We start from the raw sequence: 26451 nt of genomic DNA on the forward strand, positions 1-26451 counted from the left end.
TAATTTTACTATCTTAAGTCAATTTTATGTTAGCCATATATTTCCAGTTCTTGTGCTAGTGATAAACCACTGGGAACTCTTCTGATATCAGCATGAGTAGCTCTAAACCAGAAATTGTGCAAATGGCACTAAGAAATGAAATGGTGAGTTTACTGCAAATACCATCTGCCCTGAATTTTAGATGACACATGCTGAAGGTATTCTCCTTCTAGATTTGCTATTTTAAAAAAATCATAAGTAGCAACTATAATAATATTTCTCACTGATTACAAAAATTAATATATTTAAGGAAATATTCAGACAAACATAAACATGAACACTATTAATCACTGAAGGTGGTACAGAGGACAAACTGAAAGGCAGCATCATTATTCTTTTCCCTGAACTTTGAGAATCTGTGCAAAAATTGTTAAGAGTATTTTTTTCTTTAAGGACTCTGAAACATTTCATTGCACACTGAATTGCCAGTGTTCAACCTAAGGAAATCAATAACCATATGTACACTAAATTTTACCATGGAGCAGAAAAGATCAGCTTCTGTTGACAGTAATCTCATGAAGGTCAACTTTATAGAGCACGTGAGGAAATCAGGAGCATAGAAATACTGACCCAAGCTCTATTTACTTCCTCTAACCCCATGATTTTCCTGAATGGACAAACTAAATACTTCAAGCTAAAAATGAAAACAAATGAAGCCATTGCAGCATCCCTCAATGCAGTCATGTCACTGTCATGGCAAGGAAAGGCAGTTCTTATGTAGTTAATCTTAATCTATGAAAATCTTGATTTGGGACATATGAAGCAATAAAACAAAAGGAATTTCAAGAGCTGGTGGTTACCAGATGTCTCAGGAATTACATTATGTGGTATATCAGGAGGTTCACTAAAATACAGAATGTCTGTGCCTGGATAATAGCAATTCAGAGGTAAACATGTAGGGATGGTAGGGCTGATGGAAAGGAGAAAGAAGTTATCCTAGCTACAGGGTAGTAGCTGCTCTAGATGGGGCTCAATAATGCTCAGTTGTGTTTTACTACTACCAGTTCATCACCAGGACACAATTATGTAGGCCAAATTTTACTCAGAAGTCATTCTTACTGACTTCAAAAGATGCTGTGTAGATATATAGCATGTCAGAGCAGGCTTTTGACTCCATCACATCAGGAAACTTGTATGGCTGAATTGGCAATGAAGGAAATGCCTCAATACTTTGATTTCTACAAGGTCATCCCTCTCCAAAATGAAAGAAAATCTTGTGTAAAACAGAGCTGAGAGGATTTTAAGTCAAACTGGCATTAGTCAACATTTCATTTAGTCTATCGAAGGGACAATGATTACAAGGCAGATTAGACCTGTCCTAGTTTTTCATCATGAAACCAAACAGTTATAGTTTGGCTATTAAACATCAAAGGAAAAATGAAACAACACATTTTACATAATTTCTATAATTTCAACAACTGATACTTAAAAACTGTGAAGGCCAAAACACTAAAAAATGAGAAACCAGGGGACAATAGGACTATTTCTCATACCTCTACTGATCCTCTGTGGCATCCGATGCCATAAGGAAAGTCACAAATTATAACTACCTCTAGTAGTTATTACTTGAAAATATCAGCATTAATTAGAAATGTTAGTATCATGTTTGTTTCAACTTGTTTTTTCAGAGGCTCAGAATTCCATTCAATAGATTAGAGACTGCCAGATATAAAAGGTTATCTCTTGGCAATCATTTTATTTCCCTCAGCAACAAGCACAGCGAACTTATTATGTGCAACAAAGTCTAAACTTCAACAGATAAAACCAAAATATCAAAAGAAAGCACTGAATGAAAAACTCCCAGTAACACTTCTCTGGATGAAACAAAGTACCATCTTCACAAGAGAACTTTGAAATTGCTTCAAACTGTGAAACAATTAGATGTACAGAGCTGAGCACAAATCACCATCGGGTCAACTAAGCTTTCCACTGGGATTTTTCTCAATGGTCAGTGTAGTGTTGCCAGGTGAGGAATCCTACCATTACTGGCATACAGCTAAATACAAGAAAGTACTTCAAATGTATTTCTTGAAAGGAGTAGCATAACTGTGGCAAAAAGTGACAGTGGAAGTCAGAAGGCTGTGTGCTGCCAAGCAGTGTTGACTCTGCAACACACTGAAGTCCTGAATCTTTGGAAGGAATACAACTCTTCAACCTGCATCCCCACTCAGATCAGTTACCATTTCTAAAGAATACACAAATCCATTGTTCATCTAATCTGCTTGTGCACTTTCAGGTGTCTGCTCACCTCCACAATCATCTTCACTGTAGGTAACGTGGTAGCTATGTTCTGGGGATGCGGAGGTCGAACCGTTATTGGCACACAGCCTGCATACAGGCATCCATAAAATGCGGCAATCAGGTCTATTCCTGCATGAAGAACAAAACAAAAATCCTCCCCTGAAAATCAAATCATTTAATCACAGACACCCATGTCAGCATAAATATTACTTGAAACTCAACTCAGAAGGTTAAATGAGCGACTAAGCCCTTTAACAGACTTCTTTTTTAGCCCCTTGTCAGTATTTGTTCAGCTTCACTGATTCCTTTCAATCGTACTGTTCTTCTGAGCATGAAAAACCAAAGGCAACACACAAAGCTGCCAGCAGATATCATCATTTAGGCGAATTCCACTTTATGAACTGGAAGTAACCTGTTAAAATGACTGATTTCTACAGATTAATTATCTTCCTAAATTTACATTTATAGACAAATGAGAGTCTGCAAGAAGAGGGATGCCCCAGAAAAAGGATGAGGTAGAATGATGCCTGTTCCTATAAGCTGCAGAAAGAACATCTGGAGGTTTCATTAAATACTCTCTTTCTCATGTCATTTTAAACCTCAGATATGCAGCTTTGACTTATCTACCTGAAATTTTACAGTAAAAAAAGGAGTAATGATTTTGAAATCCTGCTTCTAATATAAAATTAGGTGTTGTTCTATATAAATGTTGACTGCAGGTGACAGATTGTGGACAGCACACTCTCTAAGGAGGCTGAACAGACAACAGCACAAAGATCTGTTGAATACTGTTGTTTGATAGCTCCCTGGTGCTGTACACAGGCTGTGATAAGATGACAATGGGCACCATTTTATTCTTTCAGTGGAAAAGGATCTGCAGTACTGGTAGGTTATTGTTCCGTCAATAAAATGTTTTATTCATGGGAACTGAAATACAGAAAAATACCGAAAATACAAACTTACGTTTAAAATATTAGTCTTCTTTTGTGAAGACTTTTTCATGTTAACCATTGAGAAATTACTCCTATAAAGATTTTAACCCGTAGCTTGCAGCTCTTACAAACCAAATGTCACAAAACAGAGCTTAAATCAGACTGTTTATTTCACCAACACACATGAAAAGCTAAACACAACCAACCAGCACTGGATCAGAAATAAGTTCAAGCAAATGTCAAACATGGTACTGTTAACACGAGCTTAACGTTTTTACGTCAAAGGATGAAAATCCAAGCCACAGAGAGCCATCTAGGGTAAAGATCTATAGAGAAAAGAGTGATTATAATTTGGATTTTCTTGATAATCTGTTATTTATTCTTCATACTTCTACTCTAAAAAATCATGGGTTACTTCTTAGGTATTGCTGCTTTATCTTTATGAAATGCAGCACTTCCAAGAGGAAATTCAACAGGTGAATCTAAGAACAATCAGCAGATGGAATATTTTAGCAGAAAGTGTGTGCTCATAAAATAGCGTATTTCCAGCAAATTAAAAGAAAAGCAGCAATTAAATTTGACTGCTTATAAAAGACAGGTTTTAAAACCACAAGTTATTCTTAAACTGAACACAAAGAAATAATATCTATGTGCACATGCTAAAAGAAATTCTTTTAAATACGTTTGACTAAGTTCAAAGAAATGCAAGCAAGGAAAATATTTTGTGTTTTACCAATTAACATCATTTACAGGTTGCTACCATCACCAGTGTAGCACTGTCTAAAGGATCTTGATAAACTTTTGGGACTACCAAGGTACAGGACATGTCAGTTCTTTACCTGGTGGGTAAACCAAAGCCACATGGTCTCCATCTTGTAAATGTCCCCGTTCCATTAACATGACAGCTATCTTCTCAGCTCGTTTATGTAGCTGGACACATGTTAGTGAGTTGGCTATTGTTCCCTGCACAGGAAGAAAGATAAATATCACAGAAGACAATACAATGTGCTGAAACTCTTTTCCTCTGCACCTCAGAAGTTAACTAGATGAGGTGCAGCCACAATATGCCATACAATCAACTCAAATATGGAAACCTCCAGCCTTATTCCAAACTGTAGTTGGAAGGAAAAAAGATGTTTGTAAAGCAGAGGAACATTCTCTATTCCTTTCTCTGTCCCTTCTGCCCCCACCAGTGTGGTTGCTCTAATCAAGGGAGTACAGTAGTATGCTAATAGCCTGCCCATGTAACCTATACTTCCCTTGCTGCACAGGCAGCATTCCTGCTACAGCCAGGAACGTGCCTTTATGGTCTCAGCAGCAAACTGGAGAATCTGTGGAGAGCAATCCTGAAAATTGCACTTTGTTGTCTACACGCTGGAGTAAAGCCAAATGGCACAGCAGAAATAAAAGACAAGAGACAAAAGACACAGGAGAAAACAATACTTTGTGATGGGGAAAAGAATTAGCCTGGAACAAAAGCTAAGCAGATGCATATAAAAGAAATAGAGAAGAAAGGCATTCCTTGAATTTGAGCATGAAAAAAAAGGGGAAGAGACAACATACTACAGTTTGGCTTTTGGTACCACTTCAAAAAATGCTAACCCAAAAATATCAAACAGATACAGTGTTTTAAATTGGATGAGCATTACAGCTCTCACGCTTCCTAAATATATATACGTGTCTATGTATGCACACACACAAATACACATTTAGAGAAATATATACATCTCTATCAAAATATTCCCTATCACAGCTGACACCGCAGAAGAGAACTCTAAAAATGAACGTGCAGGACAGACTGACTGTGCCTAGAGCTGAGCTGGCCAGGTCTGGGCTGAGATAAAGGGACAGGGCAGTATGGGAAGGGCTACACCTCTGCTTGTGCGCCCGTTCTGTGGAAAGAGAGGATTTCAGACTCCGGAACTGTTGTGATACACCTGGCACCTATCACAAGCACTAAGTTCACTTAAAAATAGGGAGTCTGAAAAAACTGGTGTGTGTGCGTGTGTGTGTGTGTAAATATATATACACACGCTTAAAAAGAATAATGTATCAAAAATGCAGTGCAATGCAATCAAAAATATTGTATTGCTATCCTTATTAAGGGAGAAAGCAAGAAGGTCTACCGTTTTAAACAAATATTCTTTACACTCTATTTTAACAAGGCAAGGAATAATATTTGGCCTGGTTGCTGGCTTCTATCTACCATCCCCATCCCCATCCCCCCACTGCAGTATTGTTGACCACAAATTTCAGAGAGGAGAGAGCAGTTTGACAAAGGTCTAGTACTGGAAGTAGTGGCATGTTACCAGCATCACTTGGCATTCGCTAACTTAATTATAAACTGTCAACAAAGAGGACAATCCAACTGAAGATAAAAAGGACAAAGTCAGGGCTTAGCTTTCTTCTTCAGCATCTTCAGCAACCATACTTACTGAAAAGCAATTTTAATCAGTCTTCTGAACAATGCGGAGATCATTTCACTAAGAAAGCTTCCTCTAAAGACACATTAGACTATATGGATGCTGGACTGGAGATGGCTTCCATCTGTCCAGCCCTAAATATGGCCAAGGTCTGGGTGTCCTTGTCACTGTAGATCTGCCAGTAGGAATGTGCTTAAACTCTTCATTCCTTCTTTCAAGAAATTGCCTGTTTGCATAGTTATGGGAAGAAGGACCCTTTATATCCCCACATACATTAGAAGCACAGCCCTCACTGACAAAGAAAGGGAATTGCTGCAAATCACGTAAACTTAAGAAATCATTTAAGACTCCTGGCACTTTACATATGAACCAGTGGAAAGACAGTGTTTCTATGAAGTGCAGGGAAGGAGAATCCTGCTGTTGGACAAGAATCATTGGCAAGCACCAGGCAACTATTCCCTTTAGGTCTTTTATATGAGCTGTCCTGCACTGTAAAGGTGTTGCAATCCTTTGTGACACACACTAAAAACAATGTCCTGCGCTGATTTTGAAATATTCCAAATTCTCAGAAAGCTTGGGTTACAGGAAAACACTAATCTCAGTGGATTTCTATTAGTCATCCACTGCAAGATGCCTGGATGTTTTAGAACAAAGTGTACAGACAATGTGCACAGAAGAGAAAGAGCGAAAAGTCACAAACCAGAACTAAAATTCAAGATGGGTAATAAAACTTGTCTAGGTTAAGCCCCATCAAACTTGCCACTCCTTTCCATAAAATATTAAATCTCTCCTCTCCATGAAGCATTATATATCTCAAACAAATTTCACATGTTAAGATGCTCCACACCGAGAGTAGTGGTGAAACTGAATTTCAAAATTCAACTATTTCTCAATTCCATGTAATAATAAATTATTTTGTTAATCCTTGTTTTGCACGTTTTGTCTGTCCCTCCTACTGTCTGAACCCTTCTGCCAGCAGGGGAAGTCTGACTTTATGTAAAGCTCAAAAGCAACAGCCTGTGTGGAGGAGATGGGACATTACGTATCACTGACTCTCACAGCATCTTTGCTCCTAACTTACAGGCCAGAACAATGCACTAATTTAATGGTGTAATATAGAATATATAAACAGCATTACCTCTCAGGTTTTCTACTTTGCCACAGACAACTACATTAGTACTTTACCATTATCTGTCAAGTTGCACATGTTCACATAATGTGAGCTATTAATCTGGATTTAAAAAAGGTTATTTAATGACTTATTGGTAGCCTCAAACTGAACTTTGGTACCAGCACTGTAATCTGGGCTGGCAAAGCATACTCTGTAAACACAGTAGTGGTCATTTTGAAGAGGTTCACAAATTACTGGAGGTTTAAGAACCCACCCAAGTTGCGTAGGGACTACATGGGCTGAGACAACACCAGCTACTCCAGGGGGCCCAGGGGAGTAGCACTGTTCCAGGCCCCTCCTCTCCTGGAGACCCTCATACATTATGAATGTTTCCCAGTTTAGACAGATGTGCCTAGATGTATTGTGGTGGGATGGTTTCAAATCAGACTTTCATTCTCTACAGCAGTCTTGGGAATTACTGGTTTGTCATCTACAATCCTCTAGAAAGTCTGTATCACCTGCTCTTAGTAAAGACAAGTTCTGTACCACATGACATGCATTAATTCCTTTTTGATAAGCAATGAAATGCTGTGCCAGGTTGGCACCTCAGGTAATCTATGCACAGAGATTTATTAGTAAACCTCTGCAGCCCTGGATGGATTCTGGACATACTTCTCTTTACCTCCTTTCCCCATTCTCACACCCCTCCCAGATGGTTCAGTCTCAAAAGCAACAATCACTTTTTTACTTTGGGAAATGCTTTGATTTTGCCAAGGTTGTGCTTTTCAAATTGGAAATCAGGATGGTGAGCAGTATTAAATACTATACTACTCTTTGGTTTAGGAATGAACAGCATTAAGATAGATTTGCAGTGTCAGCTCACCCACAACACATATGTGGTGGAAAAAGAAATGAGAAATGTGTAAGGCATGCTGTCTGATACAAAAGCAATCTATATTTTGACAACTGGCAATGATTATTCTCTTTTTCTTTCTGCCTCAGTGAACATTAAATATAACAGCTGAGTATTAATGGGAAAAAGAAACAGAAAGGTCACGCTCAGCCATAGCACAAGGAGGTACAGCTGAAATACCAGTGCGCCACTTTCCATACCACAGCCTGTCAGAGTAATGGTCTGAGCTTATTACCCTGCAGTTGAGTAGAGTGTAAAGCACATGGTCAGGAGTGGTCTGAGCTCTCCACTGCAACACTTCTGAGAGGAAGAGGAACTAAAATAAAGCAGAGTGATAGTCATGACACTAAATGACACTTTTTGGCTTTAAAAACCAGGTAACTATTTTTGCTAATTTAGCTATGTCTTTCTTGTTTATATGCTACCTTTTACATCATTACCCAGAAGCACTAAACATGAATTAATTCTCTTGTCATCACACATTTAAAGCAAGGCGCTTTTGCATGGTAGCAGTGCCCTCTCTGGAAGTAAAGCCACTGCTGTTATTATGATATATTGCTACATACAGTTTCAAAGCAATAAAACATTTCTTACAGATCTCTCTGAATTTAAGCATGATTTCTTTAGCTTCCTCTCTTTTTCTTACTATAAATATACAAATATTTATACAGTTTAGAACTTACTAATTTAATTACTCACATAAGCCCCCAAAAGAGCTGAATTTCAACTTAATTTTACAGGATCAAAATAACAACAAAAAAGGTCAGGACCATATATGCAAAGAAAATTCCCTGGACTACACTTGAACTAGTAAAAAAGATGTAATAGAGGGTGATTTGCGGTAGAAGCCCCATTAACACTTTCCACCATGTTTGCTCTGTTGTCCCATGCAAATTTGTAAAAAAAAATCCATACAAATGAAATGCAGTGATCCACCCTCACATCTATTTTATATATATCTCTAAAGGGGGGTCTCAAATATTTTAGCGTGAATTAAAAAACCCCCACCAACAAATTCTGCAATAGTAGTAATACAACCTATGTATTGCTAAGCGTCTGAAGCTAACTAGCTAAATATAACCCATATCAGGAAAGTTTAGCTTACCTTTCTGGCTTGGTCATTATCTTCTATTTGCCCCAAGTCTCTACCACTGGCTTGTGCGATTCTTTTTCCAGAGACCAAGTTCCCCACCATCACAGAGGCAGGGCCAATTTCTAGAATGAAGCAGAAATGTGCTAAGTGCAATAAAAATCCTTTGCCTGTGGATGAAAATTCTTTTTATTTCTTTTGCATTCCATGATATTTTCCTCATTGCTAGCCACAACATCAAACCTTGAGCACATCTCTGTTGATACAAACTTTGGTTGAAGTAGCTGGAAGATACGTAGGCTTGGATTCATCCTCTCTAAAGGTATCTAACTGAGGAGCCCATTTAGCATGGGCTTTCTACAGCCAGAGACACATCTTGTCTGCCTTGCTATTAGCAATCTTTAGAAAATTCAGCTCCTAATTTAGGCATGCCCATTCCAGTGCCTAAAACCATGAGACTTATTCAGGCTGCAAGGGACAATGTTCCTATTTCTCTCTTCTGTTCCCTGGGCTAAGTTGCATCTGTACTAGCAACTCCGTAATGCTATAGACATGAAACGACAAGGACTAGGAAGGCAGATGGTGCATATAATAAAATATATTATAGCACAATTATTTAGCACAAGGTAGAGATAGAAGAAAAATAACTTAACTTTAGAAGAAAGGAAGATGCCACAGGTGACACTTCTCCATGAGGTTGATTTCACTATGTTTTGTGGCTGCCATTAGGGAAAAATACCCATCTCACAGATAGCATTTATGCTTATGTTAACATTTGTTTTCTGCTTCTCCAGCATGGATTGCTGACCAACTGATACCAGGCTTTACTTCTATTCTGTGATGTCCAAGCTTTGTCACAGTGATGGTATGTGGTATAAGTGTCAAAATACAAGATGTGAAACTAACCAGATAATGCACAATTAACAATATCTGCAGACTACTCGACTTTAAAAATAGGAAAGAAATGTCCTCTGGGTATGTCACAACTAAGCAAAATGGGAGAATGTGATGCTATCAGTTTGGTCTCTGTGTTCCTGGCACTAGTTTTAACATAGTGATACAAAACGTGTACATAATGTATCTATAAGTATCTCCACTGCACTGATCCAAATTAATTGATCACTTTGTGAAGCAGCAACAAGGAAATACTGAAGTGAGCACTGCAGTTAAAGGCTTCATTGCTTTCATTAAGTTAGTGGAAGTCACTGTTAACCTCTGGCACCCAGTATCCACAAATTGAGATTATGGTTTTGACTTCTGAGACATTTGTCTAAAGGTTTTAAATAAAGAAACAAGCTGATGGTTTTGGCAAACTTGCACTGAAGTCATGATGGATAGCCCCCATATTTGAGATCCAGAGGATAAAAGCACTTCATATTCCAAGCTGTTTTTCAAAGTGGAAAGTAATCAACACTTGGTCTAATATAGCTGAATTCAGGTCTTAAACTTGAGGCTATAGATCCAGAAAACTTTGAAATTAATTTGAGCACTAAAATCTGCTTTTTTCAAAGTAAAAAAATTGCTGAAATTAGCTTGTTCATTGGGCATGAGTAACCAGTGACCGGACTACAGTAGGCGACAAGGGCTTTCTCAGTCTCTTGAGTCAGTGCCTTGCTGTACCATTTCATCCAATATTCTTCATAAAGTGTGGCAGAACCATCTCAAAACTAGTTAGGGTTTTCCCTCAAATATACCTGCTGTAAGAATAATCCAGAACCTCCCTACTCGGGTAAAAACTTTTATCCTCATTCCTGGGTTTAATTTATTCATGACCAGTTTTTAAGTATCTGGTCTTCTTCCAACACTGTTATTTAGAGTCAACAGTCCTCTTCCTCTCTATTTTTACTTCACAAATTCAGCCTTCAAATAAGCCAAGGTTTTATCTTCCTCTGTTTTGATCTCAGTCCATCCTCTTTAAATAAAATTGACTCGGATTTTGCGAAACCTCCAGGTGTGGTCTCAGCAGTGCCTTGTAGAGTGACAAAAATGTCGTCATTTTTACTGAACTTAGATATGTGAGGCATTTTTCCTTGCACTCTTTGTGAAAGTCCTACCCTCTGCCAAAACCAATGATGTCCTTAACACACCTGGAATATTTAACAGGAACAGCTGATTGAGTCGATTCTCACCTACATTAACAGTTACTTGATTTTGCTCCATACAGTACCATGAACACATACCATTAAGTCATGGTCCCTTTGCCTTCACTTGTCTTACCTGGTTGTTTTTGCCTTGGTTTAGGCAGGTTTGTTACACATGTGTGGGGACACATCAGAACATTACAAGGATGCAGCGATCCTTCCAAGAAGAGCTGTTTGGTTTCTGACAGGTGTATTCCTCCCAGTGGTGTCTTGGGAAGTGTGTTTGCTGGTACGAGCGCTAAGCAGTAGACTCCCACTTGATGAATACTGTCAATAGCCTAAAAAAAAGCAGGAAGCAATTTTAATGAAAGGCTAATTTTTCATCATTCTAATAAGCACATGCTGTACTGAATTACTGCATAAAACAACCCTAATAATTAACTGGCAATGGAAAGACACTTCAGTAATGTCAGTGATAAGGAGGTTCTTTTCAGTGGGAACAGGTGGACGGAAATGTAACACTGATGTTATTATACTCATTCCAAAAGATAAAAAAGCAAACAAAAACCTGGTCATAAATACACAGAAATCTATTAAGAAATGCTACCTAGGCATTCCTCCTAGGCACACATTAGTGGCACATATCCTGGAGATTTATTACTAAGATGGGCTGGCAGCCCATGTGAAACTGATTTTAACCTGTGCACTTCTTGGAATTAAAGTTCAAAGGATTCCTATCAACTTAACATCTACTCTGTCTTGCAGAGCAAAGAAAAATTTCAGAGGCTGCACATCTATCATCATACACCTACTGATGTATGTAACTTACAAATTTTTATTTTTTTTTCTAAGATAGTAACTGTTCCACTCCCTGATTAAGGTGTAAACCATTGTCAGGCAGGAATGGGAAATAACAACAATATAAGGGAAAACTATGAAACTATCCATTTGAAAAAAAAATCTGTTGAATGAAAACCTGAAAAAATAAGTATCTTTGAATCTTATAGTAATCATGTTCATTGTCTGACAAGTGGAGTAAACTCCATCACTTTCAAAAAATCTGTAACGTACAGTATCTATGTAATTTATTCAGGTAAACATGAATATCCATGCACTTAGATTTTATTTGCATACACATTTTAACTGGTTATTTTCCTTACATCAGTAATAAAAAGAAGTGCAGCAAGTGAGTCAGAAAAACAACTTCAGACATCCATGCAGACTGAGAAACAAATTACAGATAGCATCTCTAATGAGCAGTTAAATGTTCAAAAATATAATTTACTTAACTTGCATTTTAATTTTTAACTGTGAGAGAAGTTAATGCATATGTCTATTGCCTTGAAGATACAATCTGTGTTCTGAGAATCAAATAATCATTTATAGTTATGTACTTAAATGTAGACCAATAAATTACTGATTACTTCTACAGACACTCTAAGTAATGCTTTGCTTTTGGCTTCTGTTTGCTTCATTTTTTATTGATTTGATTGCAAAATTTCATCAGAAAGAATAATAAAGCAGTTACTCCTTTTACAAACATTGCAGTTGTAGTAGTGGTAGATCTCACGGTAGTATCGGAAGACCTCTCTGCTGGTCTACAGACACCTTACCTGAAAGATCAGCAATAGCAAGATATATATGACAGACAACACACAATGCCTCATGTTTCTGGCAGACACCAGCATAACCTCCTAATCATAATGTTATTTGTAGGTTCTGAAAAGCAGTGATAAATCATAGGATCCTCACCTGACATCAGCTTGAAGGAAAAACGTTACAAGGCAACTGACCACTCTTACTCAAATGTAAAACAGTGTGGCTCCTAGAGCTGGTGAACGGAAAGCAATACCCAGCTGGGGTGGGATGAGGGTCGTTGTATATAATGATTACCCAGTGACTTCCAAACTGTCTCCTTTGATAGCTGTATCTGCAGCGCAATGCCTGATAAAATGTCATGGGTCATTCAAAATTGTCACCTTTCATATTGGCCTATTTCTGAGGCAGGGAATGACTTTGTTTCACAAGGATGAGCACTGATGAACCGAGACTTAAAATTTTGAGACAGAAGAGTACTTTAATACTGCTGGCATTTATGCCTCTTGATGAGATGGCTTGGTTTTTTGAAATTTCTTTGTCCAGCTGGAAGTAAAGAGTACCTGAAATCTCTGTCTCTCTGTTTCATTCAGAAAATGGACTAGAGATACCAGAACTTGCAGAAAGTCCAGACTGCTATGTTGTTCAAGCTGAGAAAACATCTCATTCTGACATAATTCTCTGGGCAGACACTCTCCATTTCTGCAGTAGATCTCCTAGCTTTGCCTAGTCCTGTCGAGTCCTGCCACTGCACTGGCACTGGTAAAACTAACATCCAGCCTGCCAGGTACAGGAACCACAAGGGTCAGAATAGTTTGCAGCAGCCTGGGAGATGAATAGAGTATCTAGATCCATCTGACTGGATTCCTGGGTGGCCTGGGATCTTCACTCACACTGTCACTAAAACACCCTCCTCCTCCTCCAGTACTCTCAAGAAACTCTATACCCAGCCTGATCACTCCCTCCCAACCATGCCTCTCCTAAAACACACAGATGCAGTTCAACATAGTCCTGTACGTACAGCAGCTCTACCATCCTTCAGCATTCTACTGAGGTGCAGGAAGGGTCAGGGAAAGTCAGAATATGTGCAACCCACTGGAAAGAAGTTCTGCAAATAGTTGCAGCTCAACTCTAGAGAAGAAACGCCGGAGACACATCAAGGAACAGCAGAAGCAGGCAGTGCAGGGCTGGGCTGGCACAGGGCAGCACACGCAAGGTGCCAGACAAGTCTCACAAATATCAGAAATGAGTAGCAACTTGGTCAAGTTTGTTATCATCGTCGTCACTGAGAGTCATGACACAAGGGTAGTATCACTATGTTGCCCATCACTAGCAGACGATTCAGATACAACTGGTTACCACTTCCTGACATAAGTCATTAAAACTGTGATAGGGAAGGAGCCACAAAGCATCCCACATGTTCCTGGCTTCTGTTTTCCATCTCTGCTCTCAGCTGAAGTGGAACCAGAAACTTCTTGTTCACATAGTGAAGCATGCCAGAATTGCAGACTTCACACATGGGTGATGAAAGCAGCCACACATGTGTATACTTTGATATATGACCTACCATTCACAGACACTGCTGTGACTTGATCATCTCAGAATAACAGAACTGTCTTTTGGCAGGAGTAACTTGACACAGGGCTCCCACAGCGTTCAGTACTGAATTCTACTGGCTATGATGTTGTAAGACATGATTTCTGTAAAAGTCACAAAAACGCTCAGCTGACCAAACAGGAGAAGTCCAGAGTTTCAACCTTTTCCTTAGGAGCTTGCTACCTGATAAAAATTACTGAAACGGGCAATCCAAAAGCCTTTCCTTCTACAGCCATTGCCCTAGGTGCTACTAGGTGCTTCAAAGGCTTTCTTGTGTGATGGACAAGCTAGACATTCTAGCTTTTCTTGGTAATAATTTAGATGTACTGTGAATATGAAATGCCTCTAGCTGTATGAAATGTAGCTATCTTTTAAATCAAGAGAGCAGATAAAGCTGTCTTGAGATGGATAAAAACTTATTTTTCAGTTTCTTCAGAGACACGGTAGACAGATCCCCTTTCTTATCCAGAAAAAAGCAATAATGAATTAAAACATTTTCTCTGAAATGTGTGGGATCTTCTTCTTTGGCTTTGGGTAAAACAAAAAGGATGTTTGCAATATATTTACCTGAGAAGAGTCCTTGAAGAATGACAGAAAGGCAGGTAGGAAAGGGAAATGGAAGTAACAGGTGACCAGCTGCAGACAGAGGTGGGACCATTTCACAAGGTAGCAACAGACAGATTTAATTTGACTACATCTCCATTAAACCTATCACTTTTGAGTAAGAATTGGCTTAACTGTGGAGATGGAGGAGATGGAAGATGACTGCTATCTAAAGTATCTAAGTTTTTGTGTGTGGACATTAGAGTTGAAAAAACTTTGATTATGGTAATGATACTGCCTTAACTTGGATTGCTGTATGTAAGGAGAAGATCAGAACTTTTTAGCATTCAGTAGCTTCTGTCTTCTGGTCAAACTGTCAAACACCACCACCAAGGTGGGTTTCAGCACAGTGGTATGTACCTTACACGAACCACCAGACAGCTGGAATGGGATTCCTTGCAATAGGTGTCCTCTCTGCAGTTAACCACATTGTAGATACTTAGATCTGAGCTAAGCAATCACTACCCTTCATTTCAGTGGAGAGAAATCAGCATTTTTAGGCTGTGTTTCATACCATTTATTTCAGCTATCAACACGGTGCACTAGAAACATATACTTCTGTCCCACTGATTAAGAAAAAGTAACTGGAGATCTGGCTTAGATACATATATCTACTTTTGATGAGGTCAGCTCCATGTCAGTGCTGATAATTAGTAAGAGACTGTGGTAGCTTTTGACAGTAAGAGTATATAATATATTTATTCATTACCCTTCTGAAGTAATGAATTACTATATCCTTATAAACCATATGCTACTCCTTCCTTGCTACTGCTTACTTCAATTCATCCCTGTTTTCTTATAGCATTTTGATTAGGAAAAGGATCGCTTTCTGGATTGTGCATCCCAGATAGGAACTGTCACTCAGAAGAATCTAATTTTGTGCTCATTAGGTGCAAGTGCAACTGAAGGTGGACTTACAATTACTCAAAGACAAATGTCAGTGACCTTGGGGGCCTGAAAGATCAATACAAAGAATATAAAGCAGGAAAAAAATAGCATCCAAACATACATAAAGAAACTTACCTGGAGAACTCTACTCATCCATTGAAAACTGTCTTCCTCAGTGGAATCTGGCCTTTGCTCAGCAACAATAACTATTCTTTCATCGTGCAGCACGCTCACTGAAAACACTGCTATTCTATAGAAGAGAAGGAGAGAAAAGTATTTAGTGCCAGGACAGATGGAAAAAACTTTCTTCTAAGTTAATCCTTCATAACTGACTTTTTTATTTATTAGTCAGACAACTAGTGCATCAATTAGTATTTTATTAATGGGGAAAAAGCAACAAGAACAGTTCTAGGTAATTTCTGGAGGACAAACAGGGGGCTTTGTTCTAGAATCATGTAAATACAGGCATAATGTCACAGTAGGGTTGCAGAAGTGAACCTTCTTGGGATACGAAAAGCACTAAATTTGGGTCACACCAAGGTTAAGCCGTTATATAACAGCCAACACAGGCACCTTCCATCTTAGAACTGCAACATCATTTTGTGAGAGGTCTGCTGTGTGATAAAGTAGGAGCGCATGTTACTGCATTAGGCTCTTCAGAAGCTTTAGATGTTTCCTGCTCAATTTCAGCACGTTAGGAAAGTCACACAAGGAACTGCTGTCATATTCAAGAACTTCAGTGTTATGTGTATTGGAAATGTTCAACTCGGACAGAAAGGGTTCTGTTGAGTCAACACCTTTAGAATTAGCCAGCTGTTCAACTGGAAATTTTTTTAATCACAGTTTCAGATCTTGGTATCTAAAATCTGCCTCAACACTGTCTTAGGCTCCCACCTGTTGTCTCCTCGTTCTAGCAAAATGAATAGCAATGGAGGGAAACCACAGTGCAGATTAGGCACTGCCCTCTGAGAGCATTTTGGCTCGCTTACACCTGGTCTAAGCAAATTAAGGATTTCTAGATAATGTAAGAAAAGAAAGGATCAAACCTTCCCCTGTAGACAAATTTCATTGGTTCCACAGCCAGTGCTGTTGCTACAATGTCATCAGCGTTATGTCTTCTTCCACTGACAACCATCAAACCATCCATTTTGCCAATAACAAAGACAAGTCCACCTGGTCCTATAAAGCCTAGCAGTCCAGTCCTTATAAAAGGATACTCAGTGATCGGGCCACCAGAACTGGTCATAGGAAACACCTGTAAGACAAAGAAACACATCCTGAATTCTATACACAGAGATCATGCTGGGAAATATTTCAGGCATACTCTCTCAGATGGCTCTTCTGGAATGAAGTAAATAGGTCGCTAGTGATGCTCTTTACTCTTCACTGACTGTAAAGGGAGTGTCAGGAAACTCCTAGACTAGTGTGTGTAATTTTCAGTACCTGAGTTCCAGCAAGTTCAATCACACTTTGTTTACCATACACGTTTTCCCTAATCATGGCTCTGTAAATCATTTATGACCTTAAAAAATATATAAATCAACATAAACAGTACTGAAGAATAATTAAAAAAAGTTGTGCAGAGTGCAGCTAACCTGAAGTGCTATGCATATGTTACTGAGAGATTAAATCATAAACAGTAAATCATAAACAATCTACAGTACAGCAGAGCTTCTTTTCAGTACCTCATCCTCGTTTCCAGTACAGTATAGAAAAATAAGCAGGCTAGAAATGCAGCTATATTAAGGTACTGTACATTAATGACTCTTGCAGCTCACTACATTTTTATCTAAGGTCAATTAGGTCCTCACAATACCAGTGATAAAACCTTCTGTAGCATGTCTAGAACTGAAAATACAGCCCTATACAGAACCTCTCTGGATGTCTGAACACCAGACGCATACATGACTTGCGCAGGACAGGTTCCTACAGCTTTTGCTATTCTAAATAGCACAGTGTTACCCTTCTGGCATGCGAGGTACTTTGAGCTGCATTCTGACACAACCACAGTTTCTGCTGTTGCTTCTTTAAACTGAAATAGTCTAAAGGCAAGTTATTTAAGAAAATGGCAAGTGGAAGACCACGGCTATATAGTGTCCTTCAAGGTTCATCTAAAAAGGAAGGCCAAATTCTGCTGCCAGATGCCCATGGGTGACTCTTACTGAACAGAGTTAATATTTATACATCCTCAGCAATAATTCATTTCAGGAACACAAAATCTTTTGACTCTCTAAGACCTGCAAAATGAATTACACAGTAGAACAGAAAAGAGGCCCACTTGGAGAGGGCTCCTAAGAACATACTTAACTTTAAAAACAAGTCATCCTGTTCACTTAATGGCAATTTATTTGCTTACCATCAGGAATAAGTCTAAATCAGTTTAAATATGCTGTTAAACTGCAGACCCTGTTATGAATTATGAATGATTTTATAATTACAGCAACTGCAACAAAATGAATGTAAGAACTTTTCTTTCCTGAAATATGTCAAATGTGGGATTATCATTCACACTGAGTATTGCCAATTGTACTTGTAGCACAGTAATCAGCTACCAACAAATTTCAGATCAAATAGCATAGTAGGATTCCTGGCTTCAATAGTGGGATGGAGAATTGTATCCACTAATCTCCATTAATTATTTAATGTATAGTGTTTACAACATTCAGATCTGCATTTTGCAGGAGATATTAGTCATGTTTGGTCTATTAAAAGTGGAAATAGCAGAGCATTGGTTAAGGGAAATGTAAATGTATTTTTCTTAACTTTCTTCTCCAATATTAAAAGAGGAAGGGTTCAGAACTTAATAAAAATCTCAGTTCAAATTTTTTCAGTATTTCTCTGATTTGTTCAGCCTGTCATATTGGCTTCAGCAGATGTTAATGATAACAAGTGAGCAGGTACAACAGAGCTATCAATACAGCTGTCTGCACTGGAGCTGAAACCTACTGGAAAACAGATTCCACAAAGTAAAAAGGCTTTTACATAAGGCAATTCAAACAAAAGCAGGTAGGGACTAATTAGGAAAAGGTATCTTTCCTATTCAGATACCTCTTGGAGAGTACATCTGTCAGGATTCTGTATAAATGCAAGCCTTTAATGCTGGCTGCATTGTGGAAATGTTAGAAACTGTTTTTTAAAGACACCCAGCAGCCTTCCTACTGTTTGCAACAATCAAATTCTGCATGTAGCTAGCTCATAGACTTGTACAGTATTACCTTTTAACTTTATCTTTCTTGCTGCTTTCCTTCTGATTGTTTCAGTCCGTGGTATCTTCTTTCAAAATTAAAGTAAAAGCTCTTCAGAGCCTAAACTAAACCCACATAAAGATCTACTATCGCACTTAATGAAATGGGCTTCAGTGCAGATTATCTGGCGAGAGTACAGGTCCCAAGCCACGAGCATTGATTATTACTGCTACACTGATATTATTACTATGAATATTTAATGTCAAATACTATCTTGAAATAGAAAAAGTAAAAAAGGAAGGATTTTATGTAGCATTTTTTGGTCAGCTTACCTCAAAAGTATTTTTGGTCATGCCCGAGAGTCCATAATATGATGTACCCGTTGCAATAGCGCATACACAAAGTTCTCCTATTTCATCTGTTTTACAGAGCTGAGGAATTCCATCTGGCTTCACTGAACACATTATAGCTAGAGGGAGAGAAAAGGACTTTAAAAAGTATTATAAAATGAACTACAGAATAACATAAATGCTGTGGGAAAGACATCGCTGTGGAGCTGACATAAACAAATAAATTATATGCAGACTAATGTCTAACAACTGGTTTCTCAAACATTGTGTTCAACATTATCAAATATTATTTATATTATAAATAATATTTATACAAAGAATGTAAAGATCTTTATGTAGACTCAGTTTTTACACTGATAACAAACCCTAATTTGCCTTGCTTTCTACAATTTCAGTTGATCTGTAATATCGCTGTGAAATGTGATTGTGTTCCCAGGTTTGCATACTGAAGACCAGATTTGCCGCAGTCAGTGCAAAATGAAATATCCTAATGGAGTTCTTGATAATAATTGTACTGCCAAGGAGGCAGGCAACCAGGAAATCCACCTCTCTCAAAGTAGTAAGTAACAGCATATGAAAGATCAAGATATTCTAGCAGACTAGTACAGTTGGTTTACTGAAGAATTTATCAGAGCTCAGACTCCCTTTCACCATTCTTACAGGACTGCAGAGACAGCAGGAGCTAAACAGGAGGGATTAGAAAGCACTGGTCTGAGGAACAAGCACTATTTTATGTGTCAGCCATGTGAATAAGAAACAGGTATGCTGCTTTAGCTATAATTCCTGGACTGGACTACAGCATGTGTAGATTTTGGAGTTGGAAAGAGGATACAATGAACAAGGCAGACCAAAAATGAATCAGCACGTCTTTTACGTACAAGGATAAAGAATCTTGAATGACCCTTCTCTCACTCTGAAGATAAACAGGGGTGTGTACTTTTATTAAAATGATCAGAATGTAGTATGAAGTGCAAGATGGCACATCTATAATATCTTACACGCAACCAATCTTATCTCCCTTTATTTTCAGTTGTTCAACTTAAATTTTATAAGATGCATCATTATGTTTTATTCCTTTGAAGCATAACAGCATTCTCTTATGAAAAATTACAGTATTATCCTTTTCTAGTGTCTGTAACATCTCATTTAAAATCTAGCTCTCTTATGAAAAATCTCATCTTCATCTTTAGAAACAATGGTTTCAGCTTGAATTTATCAACAAGAACTGTCCAGTCATACCTCCTTTTTTTAATAACTAGGTGATAGCACAAGATCTTCGGAAAAACATTCTGCAAGCCTTCAGATAGCAATTTTGTTGATTGTTAGCATAGGTTATGAAAATATGCACTACCGAGTCTCATCTGGGTCAGGCTTACGAGTATTTATAGCTTCCAGACACCACACTCCAACTTTCTTATTTTCTCTACCAGTATCTCACAGTTAGGGAACGGATGTTCTGATGTAGTGGCAGGTTGTTCAAAACACGCTACTAACATCAGCATGGACAGGCACTGGGGTAACCAGAGAGAAGAAACCTTGGGATTTCCAAACCATTAAGTTTTACAAGGTAATGGTTTTGGACTAAAATGTTTTCAAAACACAAGTTTGTTTGACAGCAAAGTACATCCACCTATGATGTTCTACAGATAATTACTTAAACTGAGGAATCATAGTAAGTTTCAAAGAAAGTTCCTTACCTCCTGGCATCACTAAGCCAACATCCTGGACAGTCAGAACGGAAAGCTTTTCTTCAGAGTCCACTCGAATTACTCCGTAAGTGAGACCATGCATGGACAGAACTCCTCTTCCTGGTGGTTGATTGCTGTCATCTGTTGGCCTGCAACCATGGGTTATAACACCAGTGCACCATCAGGCAGATGTAAGCGTTTATTTATTCTTAATGGACTACTATTGCAAATACTCCTCTGTTTGAAAGGTCAAAATTTCACCTTCTATTTTCCCCTACTAGACCTGACAGAATGCTGGTTTTCAGTAATTTCTGAGTACTTAGGTCTGTCAACTCTCCCATTCAGTGGCCACCCACATATACTGGGGCTGCAGAGATGAAATCAACACTAACATTTACCTAAACCAGCTTGTATCTGATTTTTAGATAGATTTACAAGGATTGCTTGATTATGCAAGTAAAGGCCTTTTGCCTTATTTTAAAAACACTAAAGGCAGTGCAGATGATGTGGAGTGAAACTGCACTCTAAATATTTGGAACCAATCAGTAAACAACTTGATAAACTCTCTACGTTACCTATTTTGAGGCAATCTAGAACTAGGAAACCAAACTCACCTGCCAGAATAAAAGTCTACCTCTAGCGCACTGGTATAAAAGCCAAGATGAGAATACAAGCATGCTGTGTTTAAACCACGAGATACAATTTTCCACTCCCAATACTTAAGCATTTAAAATTACTAAACAGAAGAAATTAGATTGTAATAGGTTCACCGCCAAGTATCTGTGGAAGCTACAAGGACTTTACCATCTTTAATTTAGTGCACATAATTGAATTCTTCCCATTCTAATCTACCACGTGAAAATTAAAACAAATTACACCTTCATCAGTCATGGTCAAAATGTTGTGGATGCAGCCTCTTTGTAACGCCTCAGTTTGCTTAGATTCATTGCTGACACACTGTACAATTCCACAGCATCAGCACAAGCTGTCTGTCAAGTTGTTTCAATATAAAACTGCCTGATGTATCAGTGGATACAATTATACATATGTAGAGTGTGGCTTGAGTAAATGAATGTTGACGTATACAAGTTATTAAGTCAGGGGAATATGTCAGGGTTTTTCATGTCTGGGAAGATTCTTATACTGTCCTGCATTTTAAAATGCAAAGCTGGAAGCCAATGTGATGCTGATCTGAGTGTGGATAATGCATCCATGCAGAGCAGCCAGACTCCTGCTATTTTCAAGATGGATAAAACAGCCAATATTTAGTTCACGATTCTGCATTTTTCCTAAATACTCCATCATAACACAACTGCTTTTTAACAGATTATGTCCTTTTATACGACATTTCTCCTCTACTATGCTCAAAATACTCAATGGGCCTTAGCCAATCATGCTCACATAAAGCCTTGCAGTGATCAGCATTATAAATTTCAATTAATAGGTTTTGTGAGGCATATTTCTCAAGTGACGTTGTCAACAAAGAAAGATGTGGGCACGCTTGAAAATGCATTAGAGCATAACAAATGGTGCTAGTAAACAAGCAGCTGTGATAAACAACATTCCCATTACACAAAAGGAACTTTCAGCGACATTATTGATCAACTCCTTCTCATCCTTGCTCCCCAAAACACACATTTTACTGCTCACAAGAAGAAAGGCTTCCTGCAGGCACACAGAGCTTCTCAAAAGCATCTAGGAGCAGAGGCCATCTAGACTTTTATCACATACACTGTCTGGTATTACTTATCACATCCAAAGATTGCTAAAAAGAAGAGCAGGTGTCACTTTGAAAGACACTGGCTGCATACGGGACAGGGGTGCCAGTGAGGGAAGCTGGAGGCAGGAGACCCGCTAGGGTCACGCTGGAGAACTTGTCAACAGAGCTCCACTTGCTGTGGCTTGGGCTGAGGGAACAGCTTTGCCTGGGTTAGCAAGAAGTGCCGTGCAATGGAAGCAGGTGTGCAGAAGGAAGGAGTCGGTGCCGAGGGTGGGGGCTCCACAGGACATGCATTTCAGGGCTGCTGTTTCAGAGTACTTCTGGTATCCTGGTACTCTGAGGTGGATCCTTGAATGAGACACCAGTTAACTGTGCTCAAGGCTCTTCTTGCAGGCTTGACATCGAAAGGGAATACAGTCAGGAGACCAGGATGCAGAAGAGAGGTAGGGAGCTAAGCACCTGGCAGCACCTATATATCCTCTTAGAAAGTACCCTGTCAGCAACCACCCTGCAATATATGGTATCTTATTTTGTCCTGTGCATGTTATCCACATGAAAACAACACTAAAACAACTACCTCTGCCAAGCAGGACAGGAATCACTTGGAAAGAAGATGAGATATAAATAATCCAGTTCCAATGTATTTATAATTTATTTTAAAGTTCACATTTTTTATTTACTTTACACGTTCAGTATTTCTAATACTGGATTTGGAATTCTGTAAGGCTGCTTGCTAGACAAAGATAAATCCTTTGGTTAAGGGAGGAGCAACTAAACAAAGGTGTAATTCTACCTACTTCATATACTAAGTAAATTTAGCTTAAACTACCAGACAAACCTACCCCTTTAGTTTCCTTAACCATGAAAGAGGGACAATGAGCATCTACTTCAACGCTGATTTTTCATAGTGAGTAGCTGCAGAGCATTTTGAGAACTTACTACTACCACTTACAGATACAATCTACTTCGCCACTATTTTCTGCCAGTTGTTTAAATGGGAAAAGACCTGTTCTTAAACTTCTGCATTCATTTAAACAAGTGGGTTCAGACTAATATGCAATGAACCAAAAGGGAATACCATAAAGAATTATTTGCATGACACAGTCACTTAAATATTAGGCTTCCTGATTCAGCTCTAAGGCTAAAGTACCCATTAGTCTATTACTGACTGTCTTTTTCTAAACTATAAGGGTATTTCAACTGAGAACTGGTTTTGTTACTTTTCCTTGTAGGAAGATCAGTAAAAATACACCATAGATTTTGAAAGAGTTGGAGCATTAACAGGGAGTTCTCTGGATCTGTGCTCTGCAGGGAGTCATTTTAATGCATACTTCAGCTGTAACTCTTTGGAACTTGTATGATAATGACTTTACTGTCAGTGGAGATGGCTTGAATAAAATGAAAAATACTAAAGCTCCCAAGTTCAGCTGGTATTATCCTACCATTAAACAGACTTCAAAAAAAGGAGATATGTGTTCAGTACCATACACTGTAGTGAGAACTGCTCTGTAATTACACAGTAAGGCACTGAAGATAAAAATGCTTTTTTTTTTAATTATTCACTGTTTTATGGGCTAATTTTTAAATTTTTTTAAATGCAAGCTCTCAACACTAGTTATTTTGAAAATGAATCTCTAGTGCTTCAGATGGCTATAGGCATAGACTTTAAATCTAGAAGGGACGTGCCAGCCATGGCATGTTGAGATACTGTGAGTTCTCCCACTACATAACCTGTGATCTGGGGCAGATTTTCCAGGGCTAGCAAGGAAAGCAAAACGCTCTCCTGTTAATCAGTGCTCAGTACAAGCAATGTCCACTGCTTTTCCACCTCCTCTCTGCACTTACAAGCAACAGCTCATTCCAAGAGAGCAAAGGTCTGCACAGCCTATGGCAGGGAAACCCACTGCAAGGGAAAAACAACATACAAGGGAAAAAAACCAGTTGGTGGAGCTGAATGAAGGGCTCTGTGAGATCCTACAGAAAGACAACTAACCTGGGCAGGGTAAGTCCCTGATGGATAGCTTTCAGATGTTTTAGGCTAATAATGAGATGGCTGAAAGTCAACCACACTCTTGGCCTCATGTCTTTCTTCCTGCGATGTTTTGTTGGAAAGCTAATTGAAAGTCTAGTTAACTTTCACTTGGACAGCGTATTATAAACTTTGTGGCGGAAAGTATTTTACTTCATGCTATTACAGTGCTTTATGCTTTTATACTGCCTGTTTTAACATGTGAAAATTATAAATGGCTGCCGAAATCCGAACTTAAAACCAAAGTGCCTACTGTTCAAGGTACAACTTTTGGAACACTCTGCTAAAACAGACAACAGTTATGCCATTTACTGTATGCCACAACTGTCATGACAGGTGACTGCTGCATACTGACATTCATGTACATAAGGCTTAATAGGTTTATCAGTTTTATTTCTAGTTACAAATCCCCTAGTCTTAAAGGGCATTTCCAGATGATTACTGAGAGTCTATGAATGGTTAAAAAGCTCAAGGCAGCCAAAACAAACCTGCAGAATGTCATCATTCTCATTAACCAGGCTATTTAAAGCATGATTTTCCCTGATAGCAATGCCACTTAAATTTCCACATTTTAATTGACTTTATACTTACAGTGGCATTTTTCCACTCCTTTTTACAGAATTAGTTTTTGCATTTCAGTCCATTTAATTTAAAATTAGATAAAATGACAGAAATTGAAACTATATTATAAAGCACTCTAAAGTTAAATTATTACTCTACAAATTCTTCTTATATGTCTGCTTTGGACATAAACAAAATGAAAACAAAAATGTCATTCAGAAGTTAAGTATACAGATTCATACTTGAATAAATTTTTCATTTCTTTTTCAAATTACCACACATATTGTACAGTGGGCCTGTTTCCACTGGTGTAGCACAGTACCTTCGAATAGCCACAGTGAGAGCTTCTGGTGAACTAGCGCAGGGACAAATGACCTCCTGTCTTAGACCTTTACTTTGGAAGACGTTGAGAAATGCATCACAGGAAGAAATAGACCCTGGGGTAAAGAAAAAAAAAAATCAGAGGAGAAAAATAATCTGATTTCTGAAGTGATGCCATTCAAACTGCAAACTTACTATTGAATGTATAGGCTTTTCAGGAGAAAAAAATTACAAAGAACCATGTTCACTGGGAAAGAAGTCACAGCTGCTAGAACTATACGTATGCATATACAGTTGTGTATGCATGCATAGAATAAAGATTAATTTTTGAATCCTTTCACTTTGTTCATGTAGAAAAGCCATCACTGCTAGATCTACAATATGAATTCCATTACAGTTTTCTTTTTTAGGATGAGGCAAATCAAAGATTGAATTTAGGAACTCAAAGCAAACTACTACAAACAAGCAGAACACCTATACATTGGTATCTTAAATAATACACAGAAATGGTTCTTGCTATTTATTGCCATGAAGTGATCCAGATGTGGTTCTCTAGAGTAGTGTAAGTATTCCCCTAAAATTCAGTTACTTCTGCAACTGAGCACCATCACTTAGAAAAAATGATCTGATCCTTTCTATAGCTTACGGTTATTTACTTCTTTCTTTATACATGACTGTCACGTTAAACAAAACTGGATTTACTGCAGCTTATGTTATGTGCAACATCAAGTTTGCATCAGGACCAACTAATGAAAAATCTGTTTTAAAAACTTCCCAAACTAATTCCTGTTTCCATAAATATCACATAGTTTGCAGTAGACAAACCCTATACTTTCTAAATGTTTTAGCTAACATGACCGAAGACTGAAACTTTAAATGCAAGATGGCAAACACTTCCCGTTCTCTACTGGACTACAGAAGCATAGCTTACATGGGTTTGCACCATCAGCCACTATGAGCATACGCAGTGAGGAAAGGTTGATGTCTCTCTGATCTCGATGCGCCACTAATGCCCAGTGCATGTCTCTGGATTTTACGCAGGCAACTTTTGCTGCAATAAGAATGGGTAGATTTCTAATACACC

At 38.3% G+C, this 26451-nt stretch overlaps 1 protein-coding gene across 3 annotated transcripts in view; it reads right to left on the reverse strand.

The window, feature by feature from the left end:
- DIP2C (disco interacting protein 2 homolog C) overlaps nt 1-26451 on the reverse strand; it is a 324943-nt gene that overhangs the window by 53383 nt on the left and 245109 nt on the right. For all 3 annotated transcript variants that reach the window (XM_037385751.1, XM_037385750.1, XM_037385753.1), the window contains 11 exons: nt 26299-26418; nt 25369-25483; nt 20746-20885; nt 19031-19167; nt 16560-16768; nt 15649-15763; nt 10967-11168; nt 8765-8874; nt 7895-7975; nt 4052-4175; nt 2288-2409 (listed from right to left, as the gene is read on the reverse strand). In XM_037385751.1, the coding sequence (XP_037241648.1) occupies nt 2288-2409; nt 4052-4175; nt 7895-7975; nt 8765-8874; nt 10967-11168; nt 15649-15763; nt 16560-16768; nt 19031-19167; nt 20746-20885; nt 25369-25483; nt 26299-26418 (1475 nt within the window). The remainder of the gene's footprint in view (nt 1-2287; nt 2410-4051; nt 4176-7894; nt 7976-8764; nt 8875-10966; nt 11169-15648; nt 15764-16559; nt 16769-19030; nt 19168-20745; nt 20886-25368; nt 25484-26298; nt 26419-26451) is intronic.

The sequence above is a fragment of the Falco rusticolus genome, chromosome 4 (genome assembly GCF_015220075.1).
Source record: "Falco rusticolus isolate bFalRus1 chromosome 4, bFalRus1.pri, whole genome shotgun sequence".
Classification (NCBI taxonomy): Eukaryota; Metazoa; Chordata; class Aves; order Falconiformes; family Falconidae; genus Falco; species Falco rusticolus.